The following is a 24952-nucleotide window of genomic DNA, read 5'->3' as shown; positions in this document are numbered from 1 at the left end:
GCCCCAGCAGCCTTACCTGGGGGCCTGGGGACCTCCTGGGGCAGCAGTGGCACTGATCTGGTGCGCTGCATGCACCATGCTGCTTTTTTCTGGTGTGGCCTTTTTTGACACCAGGATCTCCCCATGTCAAATTTTGGTGCCGTGCTGCAAACTGGCAATAAACTCCAGAGTTTACTGCTTCACATTAATTTCATTTGTAGACGTACCCCTGTAAGAATTTACAGACCAACAGGATAGTTGGACATTTAAAATTCTTCTAATTATTTTTAGCTTTTGTTGTTCTGGCTGGAGCCATTTATCTGTTGGATTCTCATTGCTCAGCTCCTGTGCTCTGAGGGAGAATTTTAATTTTTTTTTCAAAAGCACCCTCGTTAATAGCATTGAGAGACATGTAAAGAAACTACACTATGCTTTATTGTTGTTTAAGTGCCATGGTACAATCAGTAGCCTAAAGAATATCTGACATTTGAAATTGGCTTTAGGGAGAAAGGTAATTTTCAGACAGTTTCCCAGCATTCCCTCTGTCTCTCTCTTTTGATATATTTTCAGACTAGGAATAAGGCATGTATATATGTGTATCTAAAGATCAAAAGTTCATGAATTTTTCTGTACTATAAAGAACTCTATGAAGAATAGGCACTGAAAACATGTTCCAAATCAAGTGATTGCAATGTGCTAAATAGAGAATTCACTTCTGATATTTTTAGAGCTTCAGTTAAAATGGTCAATGATTTGTCTAAGCAACCGGAGTGCCATGGCACCATAAAGTGCCTTGAGATGCTTTGGAGGGTGTTGTGGAGTGCCACACAATGTTACACATACTTAGTGTGCAAACATCATTCACAGGATAAACCCAGAAATTTCAAATAGGAATGCTTAGTGTCAAAACCATTCTGACCTGTTGTGGTCTTTCTGAGTTCTTTGCAATAAAATAATTTATTATTTTTCTGTAGTAAAATAATCAAGTGAAAACAAAGAGCTGAGAATTTACAAGGAGGGCCTTGAGTCCAAGGGAGTCTAATAAGATTGAGAACCACTGGTTTAAACATTTTTTTTCTGCTGTTCTCTAGCACTTTTCTTTTCTTGAGTTTGATTTACTTCAGATTTACCTGTCCTAGTTACTTCTGTCAGGACAAGTTTCACCTGAAACAGAAATAGATGTAAGTGAAGTTTAAAGTACTAGTTCTTTTTCTGTGTGATACTGATTTTTTATGTACTGTGTCTATGTCCTGCTCATTGCGCTGTTCATGCTCCTTCTGCAGTGAGGCTCAGTTATAGAACTAAGGCTGTGGAGCATGTGATTGGAAACAGAGACAATTACATAAAGAAAGCTGAGATTGTATTTTGATACTATGTCCAGTTTGGATTGTGAAATGGATTTCAAACCCAAATTTCAGAGAGATGTTAATGTTCAAGATTTGCTTCTGGCCCATCTTGAAATGGAAGGTGATAAAACCAGCTACCCTGGTGTAGCAAGGGCTGGGACACAACCCCTGTTATACCTTTGTGGGACCGGCAGCACCGGTGGGAAACTGGCACTCTGGAGAAGAGGTGCACGGAGAAACTGGAGGGGTGTGCAGGCACCAGGGACTGGAGAACGTGTGTCCCAGGGAGCCAGCACTGATTGGCCCAGGAGGAAGCCCAGGCTGTTTAAAGGGAGACACTGAAAGACACGCGGCATTCAGTGTCTCCCAAAACAAAGACGGTGCAGCTGGACCGAGAGGAGGACCAGCAGAACTGGGGACCCAGTCAGCCAAACCCTTGTGCAACGTTGCGACCAGGCAACGATGAGCAAAGGACAACCCTAGCACGTCCGGTGAGATAAGTGACAATGGATGGTGGGATAGTAGGGGTTTGGCCCCACAAACCAGAGGGCAGGGGGCATACAGGGGGAGTTCCCCGGGAGACAGGCAGCCAAGGCAGACTGAAAAGAGGGCAAGAGCAGACCCATAGATCCAGCAGTAGCCTCAAGGGAAGTAGAGACAGTCCAGACACAGGAGGGATTTGTCCAGGCCGACTAGGAGAATATCAGCAAGGTTTGAACCAGTTGAAGTGAGCCTAGCTGGACCTTCGAACCTGGAAGAGCAGCCAGGGGGCTCAGAACTTTGCTTTAGTGTATTTGAGAGTCTGGACCACAGACATGGTGGACAAGAGTCTGTTTCTTTTTTTTTTCCACTCTGATTTAGTACTCCTGGGCTAGGGAGAGACAGCTGGGGAGAAGGATCCCCTTTGCATTTGAGTTATAGTTAATTGGGTCCTAATCCATTCACCTGGACTCTGTGAAGCAGTTCAGTTTAACAGACCTGAAGCAAGGCTGAGGGAGACCAACCCAGGTGAGACCAGCCAACCCAGGGATAATCACCAAACAGAGCCTCCTGAGGGAGGAGCTGAAGACACCAACAAAGGGGAAGAGAGAGAGAGAGGGAGGAAGTAAGGCAGTTGCAGTGTATAACTGAACAACTAAGCCTGAGGAGGGAGATTTGACTGGAGGAAACAGACACTGACAAGTTGCAGAGCAAGGAACTAAACCAAGTCTGGAAGGAATCGAGGTCCAGCGACTCATACTCACTGTCAACAGAGAATAAGGACCCATCACCTGAAAGGAAAGGGGAAGGATATAGGGAAGGTAGAGCCTTGCAGAAGACCGGCCCGGCCCCCTGTCGGACAGACCTGTGCTTGAAGTACCATCCGTTCTCCCAAATACCTGATCTTAATTACTTCTAAATCTCATCTTTGTAAATAATAAATCTAACTAGGACTCAGAAGACAGGGTAGTTAAATCATTTTTCATTGTAGGAAAAGATTTTGCTTTGTTTTCAAAATGAAAGAAGATTTTAAAAGCCACATATTTTAAAACTGGCAGAATGAAACACTTCAAAACAAGACAAAATTGAGTGGGTCAGATCCTCAGCTAAAATGAACTGGTGTAGCTGTATCAATTTTTCTGGTTTATATCAGTGGAAGTCTCTCTCAGCATGTATTTTGATAATTCATTGGTAACAGATACAGTAATCATAGAACTGAAGGACTGGAAGGGACTTGTAAGATCATCAAGTCTGGTCCCCTGCCATGGGCAGGAAGTTATTGGGCTCAGAAGCTCAACAAGGTGCCTGTCCAGCCTCATCTTGAACATCTCCAAAGATGGCGATTGCACCACCTCTGCCTATAATGCAAAATACTTATTAGAATTCATAGGATTAGAGTTAGGGACGACTGGATTCTTTTTTACGTAGCAAAATTTCAGTAACCTTAAAAAATCAGAATAGGTGAGGGGCAATTTGCAGAAAGTTTCCTGTAATTTGCCCTGGTTTTAGCCATCTCTAAATTAGAGATCTACATGGCTTACTAAAGCTGTCTGCAGTACCACTAGACAGGATAAATGTTTTTACAGGATGTCAAGATTCAACCTCTGGCACATGAGCAAACCAGTAACTGCCTGAAGTGAGGAAGAGGTTTTCTTTATATTGTTGTTTTTGAGGGTTTTGAAACATTGTTCTGAGGCATCTGGTACATCACTGTCAGGGGGCAGAGTAGCAGAGTAGATGGACCATTGGTTTGAAATGACACGGCGATTCCTGTATTCTGAATGTTAAGTTCCATTGCTATGCACTCATTTCCCACCACATTTCTTTACATTCCTTTACATTCCTTCCTGTGTCCAGTTTTGGGCTCCACAATTCAAAAAGGATGTGGAGAAGCTTGAGAGAGTCCAGAGAAGAGCCACGCACATGATCAGAGGTCAGGGAAGCAGACCCTACGATGACAGGCTGAGAGCCCTGGGGCTCTTTAGCCTGGAAAAGCGCAGGCTCAGGGGTGATCTGATGGCCACCTACAAGTTTGTCAGGGGTGACCCCCAGTATCTGGGGGAACGTTTGTTCACCAGAGCGCCCCAAGGGATGACGAGGTCGAATGGTCACAAACTACTTCAAGATCATTTCAGGCTGGACATAAGGAAGAATTTCTTTACTGTCCGAGCCCCCAAGGTCTGGAACAGCCTGCCACTGGAGGTGGTTCAAGCGCCTTCATTGAACACCTTCAAGATGAAACTGGATGCTTATCTTGCTGGGATCCTATGACCCCAGCTGACTTCCTGCCCTTTGGGCGGGGGGCTGGACTCGATGATCTTCCGAGGTCCCTTCCAGCCCTGATGTCTATGAAATCTATGAAGGGTGGATTCAGTGGAGTAGCTATCAAGTTTGAAATACCTGAACTGCAACAAGGCAGGCAAGGTTCTTTGAGCAGATGTGATATGTTTTATCACAACTACATGCAACAATGCAATTGACTTCTGTCAGTGGTGTCACAGCCTTTCCCCTGTCTAAGCTAGATAAAACTGAGTTCTTTGCCATGTACCACACAGGGCTCTTTCAGATGAGACTGAGATCCTGTCTGTTCTGCGTGGGTATTACAAATCTGATGACACTTTTCTTAGAATGAGGAACTTTGGCCTACTGTCACTGATCAAAAAATATCCCTTCTCATCACAGTTGTAACAACACCAGCGCCTTTCACCTCAAGAAGCCTGCATTTTAGTGAGAAAGGGATTTCTATAAGTATAAAGGTTATAAGCTCCTTTGTGATGAAAGGCATTATAGGAATATACTGAAAACGGATATAGGACTGTTTATGCTGGTATTGTCCCCTGGTTCACATAAACATTGTAATCAGCCTCCCATGTAATGACCTCTTTAGAGTACTTGGAATGGTTGGATTCCAAAATATCTGATAGACAGAGTAGAATATATGGATTTGTAAGAAAAAGAAATGACCTTCCTCCTGTTACAGTATTGTAAATCAGAAATAAGTCCATTGTAATCTGAGTTATGAGGTATAAAACTATGCAAGTGAGAGCAAAATCCAGATCAATGATGCATTTTCTAATGAAGCAACATACATTCTTGCTTGTAAGGAGAGTAGTAAACAGTATAATACTTTTTTCAGCTGTAAGTGAAAATAGTAATAATATTGGATGGAGGAAAGTCTGGTTTCCCAGGGCTTTTGTGAAAAGAGCTTTTCCAGTGCCTTTGTAATGGAGATTTCCATCTTTTGTAAAAAAAAACCCAGCTCCTTAATAATATTTATGAAGCAATCTCCCTTCTCTGCAAAAATGCTTGGGGTGCTGAACAGCAATTATAAAGTAATTTCTCATTAACTGGAAACTCCCCAGCCTCAAAAAAATTACAGAGAAATGGATGAACCAAAAACAAAGCAATAACACAGGAACATCTGAAGTAATTTTTAAAACACCTCTGGAAAAAATGCTTTGAGATGTTTTTATTGCTTAGTGTGAAGATAAATGAAAGGAGGTGGGTTTGGGGGAGAAGCAAGACCCACACTATCAGGGATATCAGAGCGAAAACTCAGTTGCCTCAGTGGCAAAACCCTAAACATTAGTTGATATGTGAGGGCAAGATTTTATAGACATTAGGGCTGGCACCACTGAGAACAGTCTAGCTCCATCCTCTTTCAAACCCCCGAGCCTGCTAGGTCAGGGCTCTAAATGGATTTTCCAGTGTAAAGGGCCAGTTTCATTTAGAGCTGAATATCCCTACAAGACACATGAATCTGCCCCATCTCAGCAGCCAATGCAATGAACATTAAGCAGCTCAAGTGTGATCGTGATTGTTCAAACTCACAGGCAATCATGCCACTGTATCTGAACAAGCTGTAAGGGGCAGAACAGCTTTACCATAACCTAGCAAAGAGGAAATTGCAATAATTGAGCCCAAGGGTCACAGGAAAACAGGTTGCTGGTCATTATGTGATAATGGGAGTGGAACTGTTATGTAAAAAAGATATTTGGTTATGCATTTTGTAGTGCTGAAAGACTCTTTTCTCTTCAGTGACTTTCTCTGGATAGAACAAAAATGGCATCAAGACATTAAAGTGAATGCTAACAAGCAAGTCATTTTAGACAGTCGATGCCTGTTCAGCAACCCAGCTTCTATCTTCCTGGGAGTGAGGAGAAGATTTAGCAAAGCCAGTGCAAAGGCAGCATGACTACACATAGCTTAGGTTCTTTGCTAATGCAGGACTTAAAAAGCAGGATCCCCTTTGAGGTATGTGCTCCCTGACAGACTCATTGAACGACAATGCATGCTTACTCCATATTGTATAGCTAGGAATATAGGGTTCTTGCACCTGCACTAAGAGCTGAAACAAATGGGCCTGATTTGACTGTAGCATAAATATAGGTGACACCCCTGAAGTTAGTGGAGTTATGTCAGGATCAGAACTGATCTTTATTTTTTTCCTGTCATTCAGTCAGATGGTCACTCACTGATCCTGCTAAGCACTGAGGAAATTTCAAGCACAGAACAGACCGACTTATTTGACTTTGAACCAAGCTTAGCAACATAGGTAGATAAAGAGCACAAATGAACCAGCATGAGTCTTGTAATGGTCCGAGCTGAAACAAATTAAACAACAGGAGGTCTAAATTATCATAGCACTATTTACAGCCCTAGTAACAGATAGTTTAGATCTCACTATAAGGCTAAATAGTGTCATTCCCTTACCTGAAAAGAGGTGATTTGAGGTACAATTTTTTTCAGAATGTCTGTATACAGTTAGCAGAAAGTACAAGGTCCCTCCAGTAAAATCTGTAACAGCTCCCCAATGATGTGTAGAGTTCTAGGTTAGAGAGGTTCTAAGAGAATATTGCTTTTCAAAATAAGTTTATAAGATCTGAGCTCCAGAAGCCCCAACTGAGGGGAGAAGACTGCCAAGTGTAGCGTGTTTCCTGGAGGGGCATATTTGCTTGTTAGCATTCACTTTAAAATCTCACGTTAAAGACCTGATTCAACACTTGCAAATGTATGTAACTAAGTTCATGATAACTCCCAGTTACCTCATGAAGATTATTGCATGTAGACTTGTTCTCAGGGAGACTGGTGTGTGCTCTTAAAAATGTTAATATTTTCTATTAAATATAGAAATGTTTAATGTTTGATTGTACTCCATCTGATGCATTATGAGTCAAAGTGTTGATCACAGACCCACTGAAGTCACTGAAAGTCTCCTGTTGACTTCGGAGGGATTTGGATCAAGACACAATGCTGAAATATTTAATTAAGCAAAACCCCTTCTGAACTCTGTGGGAGTTTCCCCAGAGTCTTACCTGCTTTTATTAACTTGGGTAAGTAACTTAATTTGAATATTACTTCAAACAAGAACTGGTATTTTTCCCCTCTTTGGTTTGATTTCTCCATCTATTTCAAAATGGCACATTTTAATGGATTGTGTGCACATGATTGTCAGATAATTGCCAGATTATTTATATTGCTCCTAGTATCAAGAAATCCCTGCTATCTTAATTACATCAGGAAAACAAACATGTAGCAGGCTTCACAAATTCCACAAAGAATATGAAAGTAGTCCTTAGTGTGTGAAAATCCTAGGATTTCCTTCAGTCCTCATGAATTGAGATTTACATTTGCAGTACTTTTGAAAGTGGTGGTGTTTCACACGCCTGTATAAATAGTAATGCTTGACCTTTTTATATAACATTTTTCATCAGTTGATCTCTGAGTGCTTTGCAAAAGAGGACACTATCCTTATCCTCATTTTACAGAGGGGGAGACTGAGGCACAGCAAAGTTCACCCAGCAGGCAGTAGCAGAGTTCTAGTCTGGTGCACTATTCACTTGGACACAATCAGTCTGATTATATTAATATAATATTAGTCAGATAATAAACAGTTATTTGCAAATTCTCTGACACTAAATGCCCCCAAAGCACAGTTTAGGATTGGGACTTATGCCAGTTTTTATATCAGCTAAGAATATTTTCTGGTTATTAAACAGATGGATACAGTTTTGTAAAACTATAAATTTTTCTCTGTTCCCTTAAAATAGGTTTATGAGTAAAACTTAACATTTGCTTTTTATTTCAGGTGAGAGCTTAATAGTAATTTGAAGCATACCCTTCAAAGAGTAAAATACCGACTTTGAATTTGGAATTCAGAAAGAACAAATACATTGGAGCTCAGAGTCTCTGTTGGGAGCACATGCACAGCTGCTGTATTATACTTCTCACCCCAGGGTAGTACTGGGCTGATGATACAGGGCAACAGAAATTTTGAGGGTTGAAAAAGGGCGCACTAGACCCCCAAACCAAAGTGCACAACTGTCAGCAGTCCTGTCTCACTCAGTACCTATGCAACGGAGCCTGGCACAGTGACAGGGAAGTTAAATACACCTATGCAACGGAGCCTGGCACAGTGACAGGGTATTTAAATACCCCCCCCAACCCCGTCTTTTTTTTTTCTTGCAGATGGAAAAGTGAACAAGATCAAGTGGATTTTGACATGGCCATTGATATTTCTGCTTTTTTGTACCATTCCAAACTGCAGCAAGCCACGCTGGGAGAAATTTTTCATGCTGACGTTCATTTTATCCACTCTGTGGATTGCATTGTTTTCTTATTTTATGGTGTGGATGGTAAGTGGACACAACAAGACATTTTATTAACTGAAATGTACAGCCCAAATTGATAACTTCAGCACCAATCCTACTTTGTATGCAACATAGTAGTAAGTTAACATCCTGTCCATTTGAATATTCTATCCCATATGCCAGTCTCTTTGCACAGTGAATTAGGTCAATCTTTTTAAATGTTGTGGGTCCCTGAAGGTGCATGTCATTGCTTACGTGGTTTCTTAGAAGTAATGTGCTTATTCCCTGCCATTGGCTGAGTGTTAGGCACTGAAGGCACAGGCAGATGTTCAGACCCCCACTGTAACTCATGGTGCTTTACATGGCTCAGTGCTGCTCACATCCCTCTTTTTGCTTTGTCCAGCCTGAGCTGGAGGTGGTTTGGGGAGTAGAATGGATCCCCCTTGCCTTGTGAACCTGGCCCAGCTCCCCCCAGTACCCCCCGCCCTGCTGACAGCCCAGCCCAATGCATGAAAAATTAACATTAGGGAACACAAGTTCCCTAAGGTGCTGTAAAGTAGAGCTCCTTCATCTAATACCTTATTTGAGGAGGGTTATTTCTTTGTGTGATCAGCCATCCTAAAAGCATTCTGCAGCCATGCATGTGTGTCATGGCATGGCTGTAGCACGCTTTCAGGGGCTTGATTGTTTGAAAAATGAAATCATCTTCAGCACCACTCTTTAAGTGCACAGCACTTTTATGATCCTGAAATTTACTGTCACAGTAAATTGGGAAGGTAGTGAGGACTGCAGGATCAGACGCAGTGTAAAATGCTTTGAGTAAAAATACTGTTAGTCAAAAATATTATCCCTCTTGATTAATGTTTCACTGATTGCCTAGAAAATCTTTTAATTTGTTCTTTACATGTGAAAAGCTTAGTTTTGAGAACAGAGATCCCTGATATGATCAGTGCAGAAACTCTTTTACTTTAAGATCTAAACCAAGTTCCTGTGTTTCACTTTCTCATTTTCTTTCAGTTTTTATAGTTCAAATGTACATTTTAGTTGGAGAAGACCACTACTCAAGTAGAAGATGTGAGACTAAATTAAAAAAATCCTTTTTTTATAAATGTAAAAAGGTATCTTTATTTTCTGAACAAAGAGCCAAAGTTAATGGTTACATAACAAAAGAACCTTTAAGACAATGACAGGATACACAGTGTATGTACATGCCCATTTTTTTCACATCAACAAAAGGAAGAAATCGTAATTTTTTTTTTCACAATGTGAAATTTGTACCTTTGGAAATGGATTTTCTAAGTCTGATATGACCTTTTGGAAACATCTTCATTTATGAGCTTCAAAATTTGTTTGGGACGTATGAACTGTATGTCTGAGTTATACTCGTCTGGGACCCATGCCAACAGCTCTGCCATCGCCAAAGTATATTATGCATTTTTAGATTGCTTTATTTTTACCACTTCTACTTGTGGAGAATCCTGTTTTTTCATGTAGCTATTTTCTAAAGTATTACACTTTCTCCTGATTTAGAATACATAGTAAATGAGATTCATATGTTAGCCATTCATTCTCTCCGGTACAGTGTTGCCACGGCCTGCTATTTTTCCATCCCAGTAAGGTTATTATACTTTCCACTCTTATACCATATTTTCAGATCTGTTAAAATCAGACAGAGTGCAAAGACCAAGGTAAAAATGGGACTTAGATATTATAGCAGTATTCCTTACCTCTTGCTTTCAAGAGATAGCCATATCCCAGTACCCCACTAATACTTGCCTTTTTAGGATATAGATAGACATCTGTCTATCCTAGTGTAATGTACATACTGGTGTAAATTACTGGGATCCAGAATGAGTAGATATGCCATTATCCCAGGATAGTTAACACAGCAGTCAGCTACACACCCCTCACCTTATAGGTGGTAGGGGAGTAGGTTTGCCTTTAGCAAAATGGCTACCCCAGGTTGGACCACCTAATTCTTTCTGGGGTAATTATCCACTCGTTGTTGATCTAGTTTAAGGATTTGTGTTGTTTTTGTTGCTTTTTAACACTTACGTAATCATCTGTCCATGGAGTCAGTGAAGCAGTCTCTCAATCAGGGATCAACAACTTACAGCTCACAGGCTGAAACAAGATTTAGCCAGTCTACCAAGCATGCCAAAAAATGATATTGTCCCAGAAATGTATAGAGCTGCTGTTAGTAAGTTTTGCATGAGATTGCTCCATCTAGTGGAGGAATATCTAACATCTGCTGCCTCTGACCCATTTTAGGACCAACCTGTGTTAATTTGGCCCACTGTTAGCAAAAGGTTGTTGACCTCTGCTCTCAATAATTGGGTAATTTAATTTAACCCTCTGCCTACATTGCAGGGGCGGGGGTTGGGGCGGGGAAACACTCCACTACTTTTGGAATAGACACAAGGCTAATAAAACAGTCCAAACAAATAGGGTTTACCTATTTATGCTCATAGAAGACATCACCACAATGCCTCAAAGTGGCAGCACTGTGATTTAGGGGAGCCCCTTGACCTTACTACAGGCTGCAGTCCTACATCCTCCTCAGTGAAACACCTGGCTGTTCCCACCCCTAATGTTCCTGCTTCATTCCACAGACACGCACGGATCTACTTCCTGCATTTCCTTGTCTGGCTGATAAGCCTCTTCTCTTGACCTGTTGGCAGGGTCTTTTAGCCTGCTCCATCTCAGACCCTTCCACCCTTACTGGGAGCCCCACTGCAGGCTGCTACCACTTTCTGGACTCTGGAAGTCCCACCTGGGCCATTTGGAGATTGTACAAATCCTGTTTACTCCAAATTCATCTTCAGCAAGAGACTTACAGCAATCACGCTTCTTCCCTAGTCTCTGCCTTGCTGGGGGAAGAAGCATTATCTCTTCCCCGTTCTCAGCGTGCTCAGTTGGTGTGTGCTGTTGTTGGATGGAATGAATCCAGGAAGAGCACACACCAACTGCAGATGCTTTCTCAGCCTGAAGAAGGGGTTTTAAACCCGAAAGCTTGTTAAGAAACATTTTCCCAACTATTTAAGTTGGTTTAATAAAAGATATCAGATTCACCCAAAGAACCTTGTCTGTCTAAAAGTTTATACACCTCATAGTTGCCATTTTTAGTCAGGTTGTTGCTACAGCTTTGTTTCATTACACAGGTGTGTGCACGCCATTTTTAGTCAAGTTATTGCTACAGTTGTGGTTCATTACGCGCATGTGTGTGTGGTGTTTAACCTTTGTCATGCCAGCCTCTGGAAATGAAAGTGAAAAGGGAAACACAACTGTATTGGAATTTCAGGATTAGTCTGAGAGAGACTTCCTAATTAATACAAATGGCTCTGTTTTTCCTTACTGCACAGGTTACTGTGATTGGATACACTCTGGGGATTCCTGATGTTATCATGGGCATTACTTTCCTAGCAGCAGGAACAAGTGTACCAGACTGCATGGCCAGCTTAATAGTAGCAAGACAAGGTATCATTTCTGTTTGAAAGTTCTAATGATTTCACATACATACTGTATGCTCTGCTGTTTTAATATGCACGTTTCCCAATTGTGCTTGTTGAAGTTGTTTGTATGGGAGTAGGGCCTAGTCAGGGACCAGGGTCCCACTGTGCTAGGGACTATATAAACTCAGAACAAAAAAGTACTCCCTCCCCTGTTGTTGCTTTGGTTGTGAATACAGGGCACTTGTTACTTCTAAATCAGAAGTTCCCAAACTTTTTCTTATTGCATAGCCCCTTCCAGATTTACCAGCTGCCCATGTACCCCTACCAGCACACATTTTATATTTTAACCCCTTAAATGCAAATTATTATTATAATGAAAATTAAATCCGCCATTACAAAATTTCTCCCACATACCCCTGAGATACCTTGCATACCCCCAGGGGTACACTTACCATAGTTTGGGAACTCCTGTTCTAAGTGATTTGTACAATCAGGAAAAAAATGCATTCTGGCAAGTCATTAAACAGTGAAAGTGCAGCTTATATTGATCACATTACAGAGATATAAACCATACAACCCATAAACAAGAAAATAACAGCCAAAAATATGATTGTAAACCCACAGTACATATGCAGATTTGATATTTGTCATGTGTAAAACTTGCATTGATTTCAAAAAGATTTCCATAGGCTTTTGGGCAAAAATACAGAGTGAACAGAGGATACCTGCTTCAAGCATGCTTCAGTCTGAATGCATGCACACATAGCATATTCCCTTGAGGTTTGTTAACACAGAGCAGGGTCAGATTAATTTTAACACGTCATTTTCAATTTTCCTATTGAAATACCTGAAGAATGTCTGACATATTTCTACATAGCTAATTTTTTTTTTCAGCTTCCCAGTTTTTTTCACTTGAGAAGTATTTGTGGCCACATTCTTTCTTGTTGTTGCTTAACACCATTAAAGCTTGGCCATGTATTCCTCCGTATTACACAGGGAGAGAAACAGGGGGTAATACTAGTATTTTACAGCATTCCAGTTCTCACAGCCCTTATTGCCAAAGGGTGGTTCTCCATTTGCCAGGCCTCATACAGATTCCAATAAACCAACAAGAGTTCTGAGGAGATAAATTAGCCACCAGAAGAGGCCAGTACAGCCCCCACATCTGTAATACAAGAATAGCACAAACATATTACATAGTTGTGCCACTGCTACTTGTCCCTGGGACCTCTGGCATGTGGCAAGTTGCCCCAAGGGGTAAGGGTAGGGAAGACTGGGGCCAGCATCTGGACTGGCCCAGCAGCCAGTCCTGGGGGCCTCCTGGGGCTCCAGCAGCAGCGATCCAATATGTGGAGCCTGACCAGCAGCCGCACCACGGCTTCAGCCGCTCAGGCTCCAGTCTTGGGCAGCACACTGCCGCCACAAGTGTAACCCCGCTTTTTTCAGGCACAGGTTTTTTGACACCGTGCGGCAAATTAGCCATGCTGCAAAAACCTGCTGTACTGCAAATTAGCAGCATGGGGAATGCCTGCATGTGCAACGTGTGGTTTGCAACACTGAACACTGCATGTGCATGCTTATCTGGACACGCTCCCAGAGTGCATTCCAACATAAAATTCAACCCACAGCTTTTCTCTCTGGCTGAATAGTGAATAAAGTGGAGTGAACAGTATAAAGAAGAAAAACTTTTTTTTTCATTGGTATCAAACTCAAATACCAGGTGTTTACTCTCCACCTATCCCAGCTGATAGAAGCCACAGAAGCACAAATAAAATATTTTGGTTGTGAGCTTTTTTTATGTATTGTTAAAAGGTATGCAAATGTTGCTCCAGTTAGCTGCTGAACTTGGATACGTGGCCAATGGCCTGTGTGGGACTTGCAGTGCTAAGGCAGCTCTGTTTAAAGTACTGGCTCCTTCTCTTTCTGCACCACCTCCTTTTTTCAAAAGCTTTTCCTGTGCTTTGTTTTTAACTGAGATTTGTTTTTCCCCCCAGGCCTTGGTGATATGGCAGTATCCAACACAATAGGGAGCAATGTATTTGACATTTTAGTAGGCCTTGGCGTCCCATGGGGCTTGCAAACTATGGTGGTTGATTATGGATCGTCTGTATGTATATATTTATATTTTTAAATTTTTTATATATTTTTTTTTTGCTTACTTAAAACATATTGCAGTAGAAAGCAGTGTAAAAAAAAAACCTAAGCTCTTCTATTGGAATAAATAAAACATGTGGTTGTTTCCTAGCCAAGAAATCAGCCAGTATGGGAGTAGTTTCCATACTACAAGATACAGTTATTTCCTGTTTTCATTAGTGGGAGTTAATTGTAATGTGTGGCAGGAGAAGAAGGCTAAGTATGTCTACCTCTGGTTCTGCCCTTCTGTCACTGTGCAGCTTTGAGCAGATCTCTTAACCCCGTGTGCTCAGTTTACCTGTCTGTAAAATGAGGATGTTAATGTTTATCCTCCTTGATCTGCCAGCCAAAACTGCTATACCATTGTCTCTGTTCAACACAAGGCAACACATCTGAGATACACTGGGCCTTCTCCATGCAAGTTGGCTCCCAAACTGTGTAGTTCTCCACACATGCCAGCAACTACCTCAGCAGAACTCATTGTGTGTGCACAGTGCCACCCTAACATGATTGCACTACTTCCGATTCAGGACCTAGTGTTCTTGGAGTGAACATGGCACGACTCAGCCCAGCCTCTGCCTTATACCATACAGATAGCACTTAAGTGCTTTGTGTGATTGTCCACACCCTTGCACTGACCTTTTAAAAAAAATCCTCCCATTCTGTTATAGTGAATATATCAAGGACTAGGCATCTAGGATTCATATGGCTTAAATTATGTAAAATAGTTTTGAATTCTAAATATTATTTAGAATGGAATGTGGAATAGTATACATCAAGAAACATTTAATTTTCCAATGTACTCTTTAATATACGCTGAACAAGTGCTCTTTGTATTTGATTCTCACAGGTTAGGATAAATAGCAAGGGGCTGGTCTATTCAGTTGTGCTTCTGCTGGGATCTGTAGCTCTTACTGTAAGTATTTCTGTGGTTGTAAAATTTAACTCCATTCAGTATACAGTTTGTATAATAAGTTGTTACAGTCAAATGTGTAGTTTTCACATTGTAATAGGAGAAATTGGAAGTACTTACCATCCCAACTAACATGTTCTGAAAGGCTCTAAACAGACCTATCATTTGAGCAGAATTCATCCAAGTCAAAACCTAGGACAAAAGAGGAGTAGCGCAGCTATTTACATGTCTGGCCCTTCCATGATGCACGGGTGCTCCTCTGCCAGTAGGCAGCCAGGGAAGGCACACAGCCTGATAGGATTGTCCTTGGGATGATTAGTAATTAAATTACAGAAGTAAACAGGGGTGGGGGGTAGGGGCAGTGTTAGCACATTTTTATCTCTCATACTTCACAGGTATCTCACATACTTCATGGCACTGGCAACTCTAGGATCCCAGGACAAAAGAGAGGCATGCTATGTCTGTTTTCGTAGTGCTTCATCTAACAATCAGTGAGGTCAAAGGAAAGTCAATGACCCATGACCTCAGAGGGCATTGAATCAGGACCAGTGCTCACCAATGAGGTACAAACCACTGTCAAAGATCAGAGGATCTCAACACCTAGCAGGAACCTACTTTGTAGCTCTCAGGATTGGGCCCTTACTTTGTAACAAATGGCTGGATAAGAGAATCATTCATTCTAATTTAAAGTTAGTTCAAATCAGCATCTATGGCCTGATACTACATGCACTGATGTCAGAGATTAAGTTCTCATTGAGCTCAACATGAGAAGACTCAAACCATGAAAATACAAATATCACTTCTTACTAACAGTTGTTATAAGTCTTTCTCAAACAGTTGGAGACTGTGCTCATTCCCATAGACTTTGCATTGCTGTATGTCTGTGCTTCTGAATGACCAATTATACACTACGGTGATATGATGACCAGGGCCACAAAGTTCCATCCCTATTCAATATGTAGTTATGATACCTATGAATCTGATATGTGGTCCATGCAAACAGAACCCCTTTGCAGTCTCAGCCCCCGGCAGAAAGTGTCACTGGTACTCAGCTTTTCTACAGTGCAGTGATTTGTTAAGCAAATGTTCTAATTGCATCTGAACTGATAAATTGTGGCATTTGATATTGTGTCATGTGGGCCTCAAACACAGGAGTGGGCAAAATACGACCTGCGGACCGGACCTGTTCTGCCAGCGGATTCTATCCAACCCCCCAACAGGTCCCTCAGCTCCACCCAACCCAGATGGAGGGGGGCAGCCTGGGCCATGGTGCATGCGGCTGGTCACACCATCCCCAGGCGTGCAGTACAGTGGGACAGGGGTGGCATGGCAGCTGGACTTCGCTTCCTGGCAGCTCCTGAGGGAGCAGTTCACTGTACTCAGCTGCCACTGCTAGTGTCTGCCACTGCCGCCAGACCTGGCCCCACATCCCAGGCACCCCATCTGGTCTGTCCCATACCCCCCCACCAGATGGGCAGGTTATCCATGGAGACTAGCCTGGGACCCCTGTGGGTAGGGCATGCTTGGCTGAGCAAACAGGATGGGGCCACGAGTGGGCAGAGAGCAGCATTGGGTACAGGGTGTGTGGCCAGGGCCAGGGCCAGAATCACAGGGCAGTGACAGTGTAAGGCTGGGACAGAACTGCACTACATTCCCTGCATGTCCCTGCTTGCAGACCTGACAGCCATCACAGGGGCATGTGGGGAGTGAACTGTGGCTCTGTCCCATGCCCTGGCCCCATGCTGCCACAACCCTGTGATCCCGGTCCCGGCCTTGCCTGCCCATCCCACTCATGGATGCCACTCCCTACCCATCTACAGCCCCATCCCATCTGCCCGGCCAAGCACACATGGGGGTCCTGGGACAATCTCCATGGAGACCTGGCTGCCCTCTGCTCTGTCTGGCACCCCCAGGGCCAGATAGAAATGATTCCTGCCCCCTCCTTCCCCCACCCCCCAAACCACTGTACTGAGCCAGGTCAGCCCCCAACCCCCACATGGTCCACAACAACTTACCAAAACTTCTTAAGGGGCCCTCCAGCCCAAATAATTGCCCACCCCTGCTCTAGCACTTTGGCAAACTGTGGAAGGATTATCTAAGGATCATTATGAAAGATGCCCATGGGTATTGATGAGCTACAGGCATGTCATCTGAGTAGAAAATCTAAACAGAACAGTTATCATCATACTCATGTCCATGCAAAATTTATTTGAGAACATTAGTCCTCATATAATTGAGATAAAAGTAATATCTTTAGGTACATGTGAAAATCAGTCTTTTTTTATATTTTTGGCCCCCGATGAAGGGGTAGGAGCTTTGTTAAAAGAACAAAAGTTTAAAATTTTTGATCGTGCCTCTTGCGTGAAAACAGACAAAATATTTTCCTTCATATTACTTGGGCAATGAGAGGGTAGCAGTTATAAACTGCAGACTCTCTACAAGAATGGTTTCAGCTGTGAATGTAGTCAGAGTGAAAAGAGTGTAGTCATTTTCCTATCAAGAGAAAAATAAGACCATGTCCAACTCGCTACCTAAGGTATCAGATGCAATCTAACCAGAGCTGCAAAGAGCATTGTGTGGGCTAATTTACCTTTCTTCCTGGCAGGCTAAATTAGCCCACAGAGAGTTCCATGCTGCGCAAGCTAGACTCTTTCCTGTCCTGACCTAGCTTCATAAATGCTAGCAGCATACCTGCAATGTACACAATGTCCTGTTTTTATCTAGGAGCCTACATGTACATTGCACCAGACACCCAGGTTTGAAAACGCTGGCCAGTGTCTGCATTGTGGCCTTTTACACTTCCCTTTGGTTCACACTTGCAGGCATTTGCAATGCACCCTGCAGAGGTGCAGTACCTCTTTAAATACTATTATACATGTCTATAGTTTCTTAATGCTGGTCAGCTGCTTAACCAGTTTGATACAGGTGGCATATAGGTCTGTTTTTGCAAAAACACAAACTCTACATCAGAACAACTTCTACTGGTTCAGTTGGTTCTGAACTCGATAGCATTTTCTTCTCCAGCTTCTCTAAAGTTGATGTAAGAAACAGTATTCTGTAAAGTGCCAGTGGTCTATAGGGAAGAACATGTGGTACTTATGTGTGTTAATTTAGGCAGTACTGAAACACTTAGTGGGAGCTGCAGGACTAGAAGTTCATAGATTGTGTTGAAATTAAATGCACCTGGGCTTCATTCTCAGTTACATGAAAAGGAATCCACACTGCCCTGCCCCTCTGAAAAGATCTCCAAGAGGCCCAACTTAGTTATATCCACTTTACACCTTCTTGTAATGAGGCCCTAACATAATTGAGAATCAAGCCCTTATTTTTAACTAACTTGGTCTGGCCTTATACACCTTATCTCCGGTTGAAAAAAGGAACATTGTTTGTAATCTGTAAAATGATCAAGACTATATTTTTAGCACATTTAAGGATATCAAATTCAAAAGACTCCTTATTTTTAGCTTGTAATATTTGTTTCCTTAGAGACATAATTAACTAACACTTTGTATACTTACAGGTGGCTGGAATCCATATAAATCAATGGAAACTTGACAAGAAACTAGGCATCTATGTGTTGCTTCTTTATGCCGTTTTCCTGTGTTTCTCTATATTAATAGAGTTCAATGTCTTCACCTTTGTCAACTTCCCAATGTGCCGAGAAAATCTTTAAATAAGCCACACAAAAGGAGAGAGACTCAGATGTTCTTAACTCCTTGTCCAGTAAGTGACAGGACATTTACATTTCTACTTTTTCTCTTCATTGATAATTTAAGTGTCTTTTCTGTTGCATCAGTTAACAAGAACTTTTAGCTTTGGAAGGAAAACAAACAAACCTTTCTTGGAACATGCCAGCTCAAGGCAACCAAAACATTTGCCTCCTTTGGATATTGCTGCTCAGAGGTCCCATTTCTCAAAGGTCCCACTTCAGCAGCATTCTTTTGTGGTTTCCCTTCTCCTGTATGCAGACAATCAAGCAAGAACATTAATAAACTCTCATCTTTCTTTTTCTTTTTTTTTTTTTGGCATTTATTCTCCATGGAAGAAAAGAAGGCAAGCTAAGAACTGTTCTTGGCTCAGTTAAAGGATCTCAGCTACAATACCAGAAGGACCAGTGCACATATTATGGCATATGACGTTGAGGACATTTTTCCCCATTCAAGTGCTCTGTTTATAGAGGAACTGCATTGACATACATAAGCCTTTGATGGTGATGCTTAACCATTGTTTTCTTAAGAATGCATGAACAATTTGACAGAGAAAGAAGAGAAGATGGTTAATACTGTATCACTTTTGATGATGAGTGGTAAGAGGAAGAGAATTTGAATATTCAAAAAGAGAATAAACCCACAGCGGTTCATACTTGAAAAATGTTTTACCATCAGCAAGGACCACTGTACAGTTATACACTAATATTTGTGGAACATTAAGCCTGTAAATAACATTTTGCATTTACATCCATAAGCACACTTTTGTAATTTTAGAAGACACTAAAAGGCAGGAGTCCAACTGAGTGCTCTATATCCAGCAATCGTTGTTGTTATCATCAGAAAACTATAACCCAAATACATTCCAGAACTGCTTGCAATTTGCACTGTGGATTTAGGGGGAGGGTTGCTTCATCATTAGGCTATTGATCTAGAAGCTGCTGCATTCTTCTCCATTTGTTGCTACACCCCACAAACTCTGTAAAGATGGGTGCCTGATACTACACAGTGCTGATATTAAACAACGATGACAAGAGCAAGTCTATCACGGGAACCAGCTCCTCGATCTGTTTGCATGCAGAAAGTTTTAAAGCTTGACTTAATCTAGAGCTGAACTGTTTAACTCCCTCTTCTCCCAGCCAGATTTGGATATCTTTTGCAGTAGCATAAAACTAGTTTAAAATATTTTTTCTGTGTGTAATCGACAGTAGAATCTGGCTCAAAGAATACAAACAAAAATGTAACATCATATGCTGTAGTGGTGGTACAAAAAAGAGTCACCAAAAAAATTAAGATGTTTTAAAACTGCTACTTTAAAAATATTTTAAAGTTGTATATGAACAAAAACATTTAAAGGTTTCTAAAGAAGCACAGCTAACTTTATACATAGATTTTTTTATTTTTTTAATGTTTCTAGGAAAAAGTCTCAGTTAATTAAAGATTTGATGCATTTTTAAACACATGAATATTTTGCACTTAAGCCTATTACGAAGATGCCCCTTACTATGTCAACAAAAGGATACTTTAAAACCTTAGGAAATACATACTGATTAGAGATATTTATGTATATTAATTTTTTTTAATCCATCTATGACATAATTCTTTCAAAGTTGCATGTAGAACCTTAATCACATCAGGCAGTGTGTTTATAAGCAAGGTTTTGTTTTGTTTTGTTTTGGGTGTTTGTTTTTTATTTGGATACTAATTAAGGAATATGTTTTTACTGTTGAGTTTTTCATAACAACAGGAAGATCCTTTCAATGTAGTTGTACAGGAGAGAGGAAATATACCTGTTATTTGTCTTACTGTTCTTTGGTACAAATGTCAGTATTAGCAACTAAGCTAAGTTTTTGAGTGTTCCACCTTACTGGTTCAACTAACCTGTCCTAAAGGTGGTAACAAATATCACTATATTAGGCGGCACTATTAGATAGGAAGGCGTAACCAGTAGATGTTTATCATTAGCCCTCAGGCAAACAGATGTCTCTGTTTCATGGCATTCAAAATATCTTCACTATGGTTTAACATGGAAAGAGGTTGAAGCCATGCATGTCCTCATTGTTTTCATACTGTAGAGGCTGTTAGCCAGGGAGGGACTGTGCCATGAAGATACAAGTAAAGTACAGAACACTGCTGCATGACCCTAGAAGCATTCCAGGGACAGCAGGGCAGCAGAAGCCCCAGCTCCTACCCTCTTTATATCCTTTATTCCACAGGGTAATTTGTTGGTAATGTGTACTGGTTGTTACACAGCGGGTAATTTGTTGGTAATAACTCCTGCCATGTTGGCTTAGATGTGCTGGCTGGAATGAAGGTAAGGATAGATTGATGACTCCACCTGTTGCACACCTACCCGGTCCTATTGGTTGTACAGTTGCAGGCCTACTTCCTTGATTCTACTCGGATCAAACGCCCCAGTAGTCAGGGTCTTTTATACTACAGGAATGTAGTCTGAGCCACAGGTTGATCTTGAATATCATGACTACCTAGGGATCACCTGAGGCAACAGTGATTTTTATCATTAAAATGTACAGAGTCAGGTTCAGCAAAGTATATTGAATATTCATATTTCTGAGCCAAGCAAGGCTCAAAAGTTCACAGGTTCCCTGACCATTGATTCTCAGTACAAATATGCATGGGATTTGTTAATTTTATGTATCCTCATGAGTCCCATTAGAATTACCTGCCTAAAAGGGTGCTACTTTCATGCTTCAGTTATCCCCTGCTTCTGATGTATCTTGTCCTACCCAGAGATTGTCCCAAACTGAAACACTGGACTGAAATGTCTTGACTTGCTCCCACCTCCACAATGGACCTCACCAGCATTGAGATCCTCGTCAGACTTTGAGAAAGTTTGGACTCAGAATTGTTTCTGACTGACCTCTGCAGATCAGCATAATGCCTAGACCTCAGAACCTATTACAAAGAAACTATTATACTTATCAGTAAATAAATAGCGATAAAAAGTTTCTTCTAACGGGACTGTTTGAGCAGGGATACATCATTTGCCAAAGAACTATTATGCACTGTATTAGAGCCTTGATGACCAATACTCATGCAAATTAATTTACAATATAGATTTCCACTTTTATCCATATGCAAAACTAAAGGAAGACATCCACAGAACCCGAATCATGCAGATAATTTGAGTAGCCTGGGAAAGGTTTTACTGCTGGTTACATTGCTATAAGTGTGAGGAATCATTTTTTTCAGTAATTGAATATCTTCAAGATTATATAAATTATAGCAACAAAATTATACTTGTGCCTCTGTACATTAAAAGAAATGCACCATCCTGTAAAAACCAAAAAAAAAGCAGGCATTCACATCCACCACCCTGGAATCAGTAACATCCTATGCTGCAACTGCTCCCATTGCTTATGGAAAAGTCTGCACCCATTTGTTCTATCAACCCTGGCACAAAGTTAGCCAGCTCAGCCTGAAGGTTGTTGTGCTGTTGCATAATATAATTAATGTTCAGCTCGAGGGTGAAAAGAAAGTTGGTGGATTTGAAAGGGAAAACTATTTATGTGATACAAAATTTCCCAGCAAACTGAGTTACTCAGAAAAAAAATATTTTGCATCTGGCAAAGCTTAATTTCGACAAGATTGATCTCATGCTTAAAGTTAAGCATATAGCTAAGTGTCTTGCTGTACTCCCTAATAAAAGAGAAACTCACAGACTCTGGGTTTTGTGTCACTTCCCTATCCTCTTCATCTCATATTTCAGAGTCTGAAAATTTGCCCCTCCCTGAAACAAAAATCTTTGGCTACAATCTATGGTTTGTTACACAGATTAAGTCACTTTGGATTTCCAGTGCTGTAAATGAGAGAATTTGGCCCCTGCTCTTAAAGACTCCTTCAAAATTGTGAAATCCTTCCCAGAGTGGCTCAGTGGGAGCTTTGCCATTGACCTCCATGGGACCAGAACTTCACTTCTACGGTGCTCACATTGAGTTGTAAAGTTCCTTAACCAGGACCTGTTCCACTTACTTCAATGAGTATTGGCTGAATAAGGACTTCAGAGTCAGACCCTTCATTTGTAAATCTAAATTTTAGAAGCTAGTGTTGTGTGGGCTTTGGTAACTGATGATATAAGCGTTGCTTTCTGGGTTGCAGTTCAGCCTAAAAAACACTGGAGTCTGCTGTAAATGCACAGCAGAGTGGTAATTTTCCTCCTGGCTCAGTCATCATTGGTGTGCCAACTTTATTTTATTTTTGTATATGTTTTCTGCAGTTGTTAAAAATGCATAGTTAGCTTCTGGGCTTGGGTTATATTTATTAACATCTTGTCAACATTTAAAGGGTGGAGGAACCCATCATTTTTACTAGTGTCCTTTTAATGCTGTTTTTATAGAGAACTTTTCATTCATCTCATTGAATACCCTTGTAAATGTGCTTAAAACCATGCACTTGTTTCTGTGTCTGGTTTGAATGTTTTCTTCTAGCTGGCCATCTGAGTTTTGGCATCATCCATTGCACGGCTCATTCCAGGATTTGTTGAAATTGTATGTCAGTTATTTGTAACCTGGTTAAATGTTTTCAATGGCAAATTTTGAGTTTATATAAATACTGCCTGATTATTCATGCCAGGGAAGAAATCTGACCTAGCGTTGTTTAAAGCAAACAGTGAATAACGCTAATATACCCAGGTGAAACCAAAGAATTTTTCTATTAAAAAGGCACATTGATAAAATTTGGCAATAGCAGGCTTCATCTCCTTGATTTACCTATGATCAAATATTAAAAAGAAAAACAAATTCTATATGCATTATGCATTGCCCTTTTTATTTCCCTGAGTTTGAGCTCTAGACTTTTTAAAACTTGTTAGGTGGTAGGATTTATGAAATAGCTACGCAGATGTTTAGTGAGGAATTTATTCCCAACATCCTGCGACAAAAGCCATTTGCAGCTTTTTTATTCACATTGATGTGTTCAGATGGGTAACTATTGTTTTCCAACGTTTAACCCACCATCCCCAACACTGTTGTCTAGAACAAAATATGCACAGGTTTAAAACCTTGTGGGCCTCTTGAACCTGTATTTATATATTTCTGCTGGCTTTTACTGTAGTGGCTTCATCATGATGCCAAGGGCAGAACTTGGCACCAGTATGTGGGGTCCTGAAGTCTTTTCCTGGGGAAAGCAACAAGGTCCTACACATCTGTGCATTTAAATTTAAAGTATGTGTAGCTCTTGCAACATTTGCTGAAATGGTTAATAAGTGGCAATTCATGTATTGCACATTTTCTTGCTACTGTACTTCTGATATATAAAGCATTGTCTAACAGAAACTACTGGTAATTGAGAGCTAGCATCATTTTCATTGTACCTTAAAGGCAATTGCTGGTATGAAATTAATTCTGTTTCTTTTTATTTCTGCAAAAAGAATGTATGTCATCTTAGGCCTGCTGATCTTTGAGTTGATCTTGGTAAACTTGAAAGGCAAATGTGAAGATTGATGTACTGCAACAGGGAGTTGTAGCAAAATCAAAAGGTATCAGAATATATCAAAATCAGACAGGTAGTCTTCAAATGACTAATACCCACTGAGCCCCTTTTCAGAGGGTTATTGCAGCAAGATAATGGCCTTCATCCATATACCATTTGCGTATACAAAGAACTAAATCTGCTACTACAGCAGCAGTTACGTTCAAAATGCCTGAAATTCTGCAACAAAGCTGTAACCAAATTCTTGCCCTCACTTCCACTGGATTCTCATCCATGTCACTTCATTATTGATGTCCTTGGAGTTAGTCCAGGTTTGCACCAGTGGAACCAAGAACAGAATTTGGCTCCCAGTATCAACTTGGTTGCAGGAAAACATTCAGCGACATTTGTGAACACTGAAATAACTTCTGATCCTTTTACACTTCCCTTTGTTTCACACTTGCAGGCATTTGCAATGCACCCTGCAGAGGTGCAGTACCTCTTTAAATACTAGTACACATTTCTATAGCTGCTTAATTTGAAAACTGAAAGTGATGACTTTGTAAACTGTAAATAGCACAAATCTATTTATCATGTTATTTATTTTTTCAATGACTGTGACCTTATGCACTGTGAATGCTCTGTGATATGGGGTCCTCTGTACAGATATGTATGTCATGAAATCAAAATGGGATTAACGTGATAATTTGTAACAAAATGTTGGCATGGTATTTGATTATTTTTATTGTGAAAATTTTAAAAAGATAGTTAAACTAAACATTTATAAAGAATCTAGCTGTCAGTATTGTAATGCACTATATATCAGCATATGTACAATATCAATAAAATGGATAAAAATAACCTAAGCCTTGATTTGCCTTTCTTTTGGAATGACATGAAAACAAGTGAGACACTGTCAGGC

At 40.9% G+C, this 24952-nt stretch overlaps 1 protein-coding gene across 2 annotated transcripts in view; it reads left to right on the top strand.

Moving 5' to 3' along the window:
* The window catches only part of SLC24A4 (solute carrier family 24 member 4), a 163305-nt gene extending 138432 nt beyond the window's left edge, over window positions 1-24873 (top strand). For both annotated transcript variants that reach the window (XM_014524266.2, XM_006032804.2), the window contains exons 12-16: window positions 8274-8440; window positions 11758-11872; window positions 13842-13954; window positions 14831-14896; window positions 18414-24873. In XM_014524266.2, coding sequence (XP_014379752.1) covers window positions 8274-8440; window positions 11758-11872; window positions 13842-13954; window positions 14831-14896; window positions 18414-18566 — 614 coding nt within the window. In that variant the 3' untranslated portion in view covers window positions 18567-24873. The remainder of the gene's footprint in view (window positions 1-8273; window positions 8441-11757; window positions 11873-13841; window positions 13955-14830; window positions 14897-18413) is intronic.
* Window positions 24874-24952: the final 79 nt, after the last annotated feature.

The sequence above is a fragment of the Alligator sinensis genome, unplaced genomic scaffold (assembly GCF_000455745.1).
Source record: "Alligator sinensis unplaced genomic scaffold, ASM45574v1 scaffold645_1, whole genome shotgun sequence".
NCBI classification, from domain to species: Eukaryota; Metazoa; Chordata; order Crocodylia; family Alligatoridae; genus Alligator; species Alligator sinensis.
Note: the sequence above shows the minus strand (reverse complement) of the source record. Positions and strands in the feature narration are given on the sequence as shown.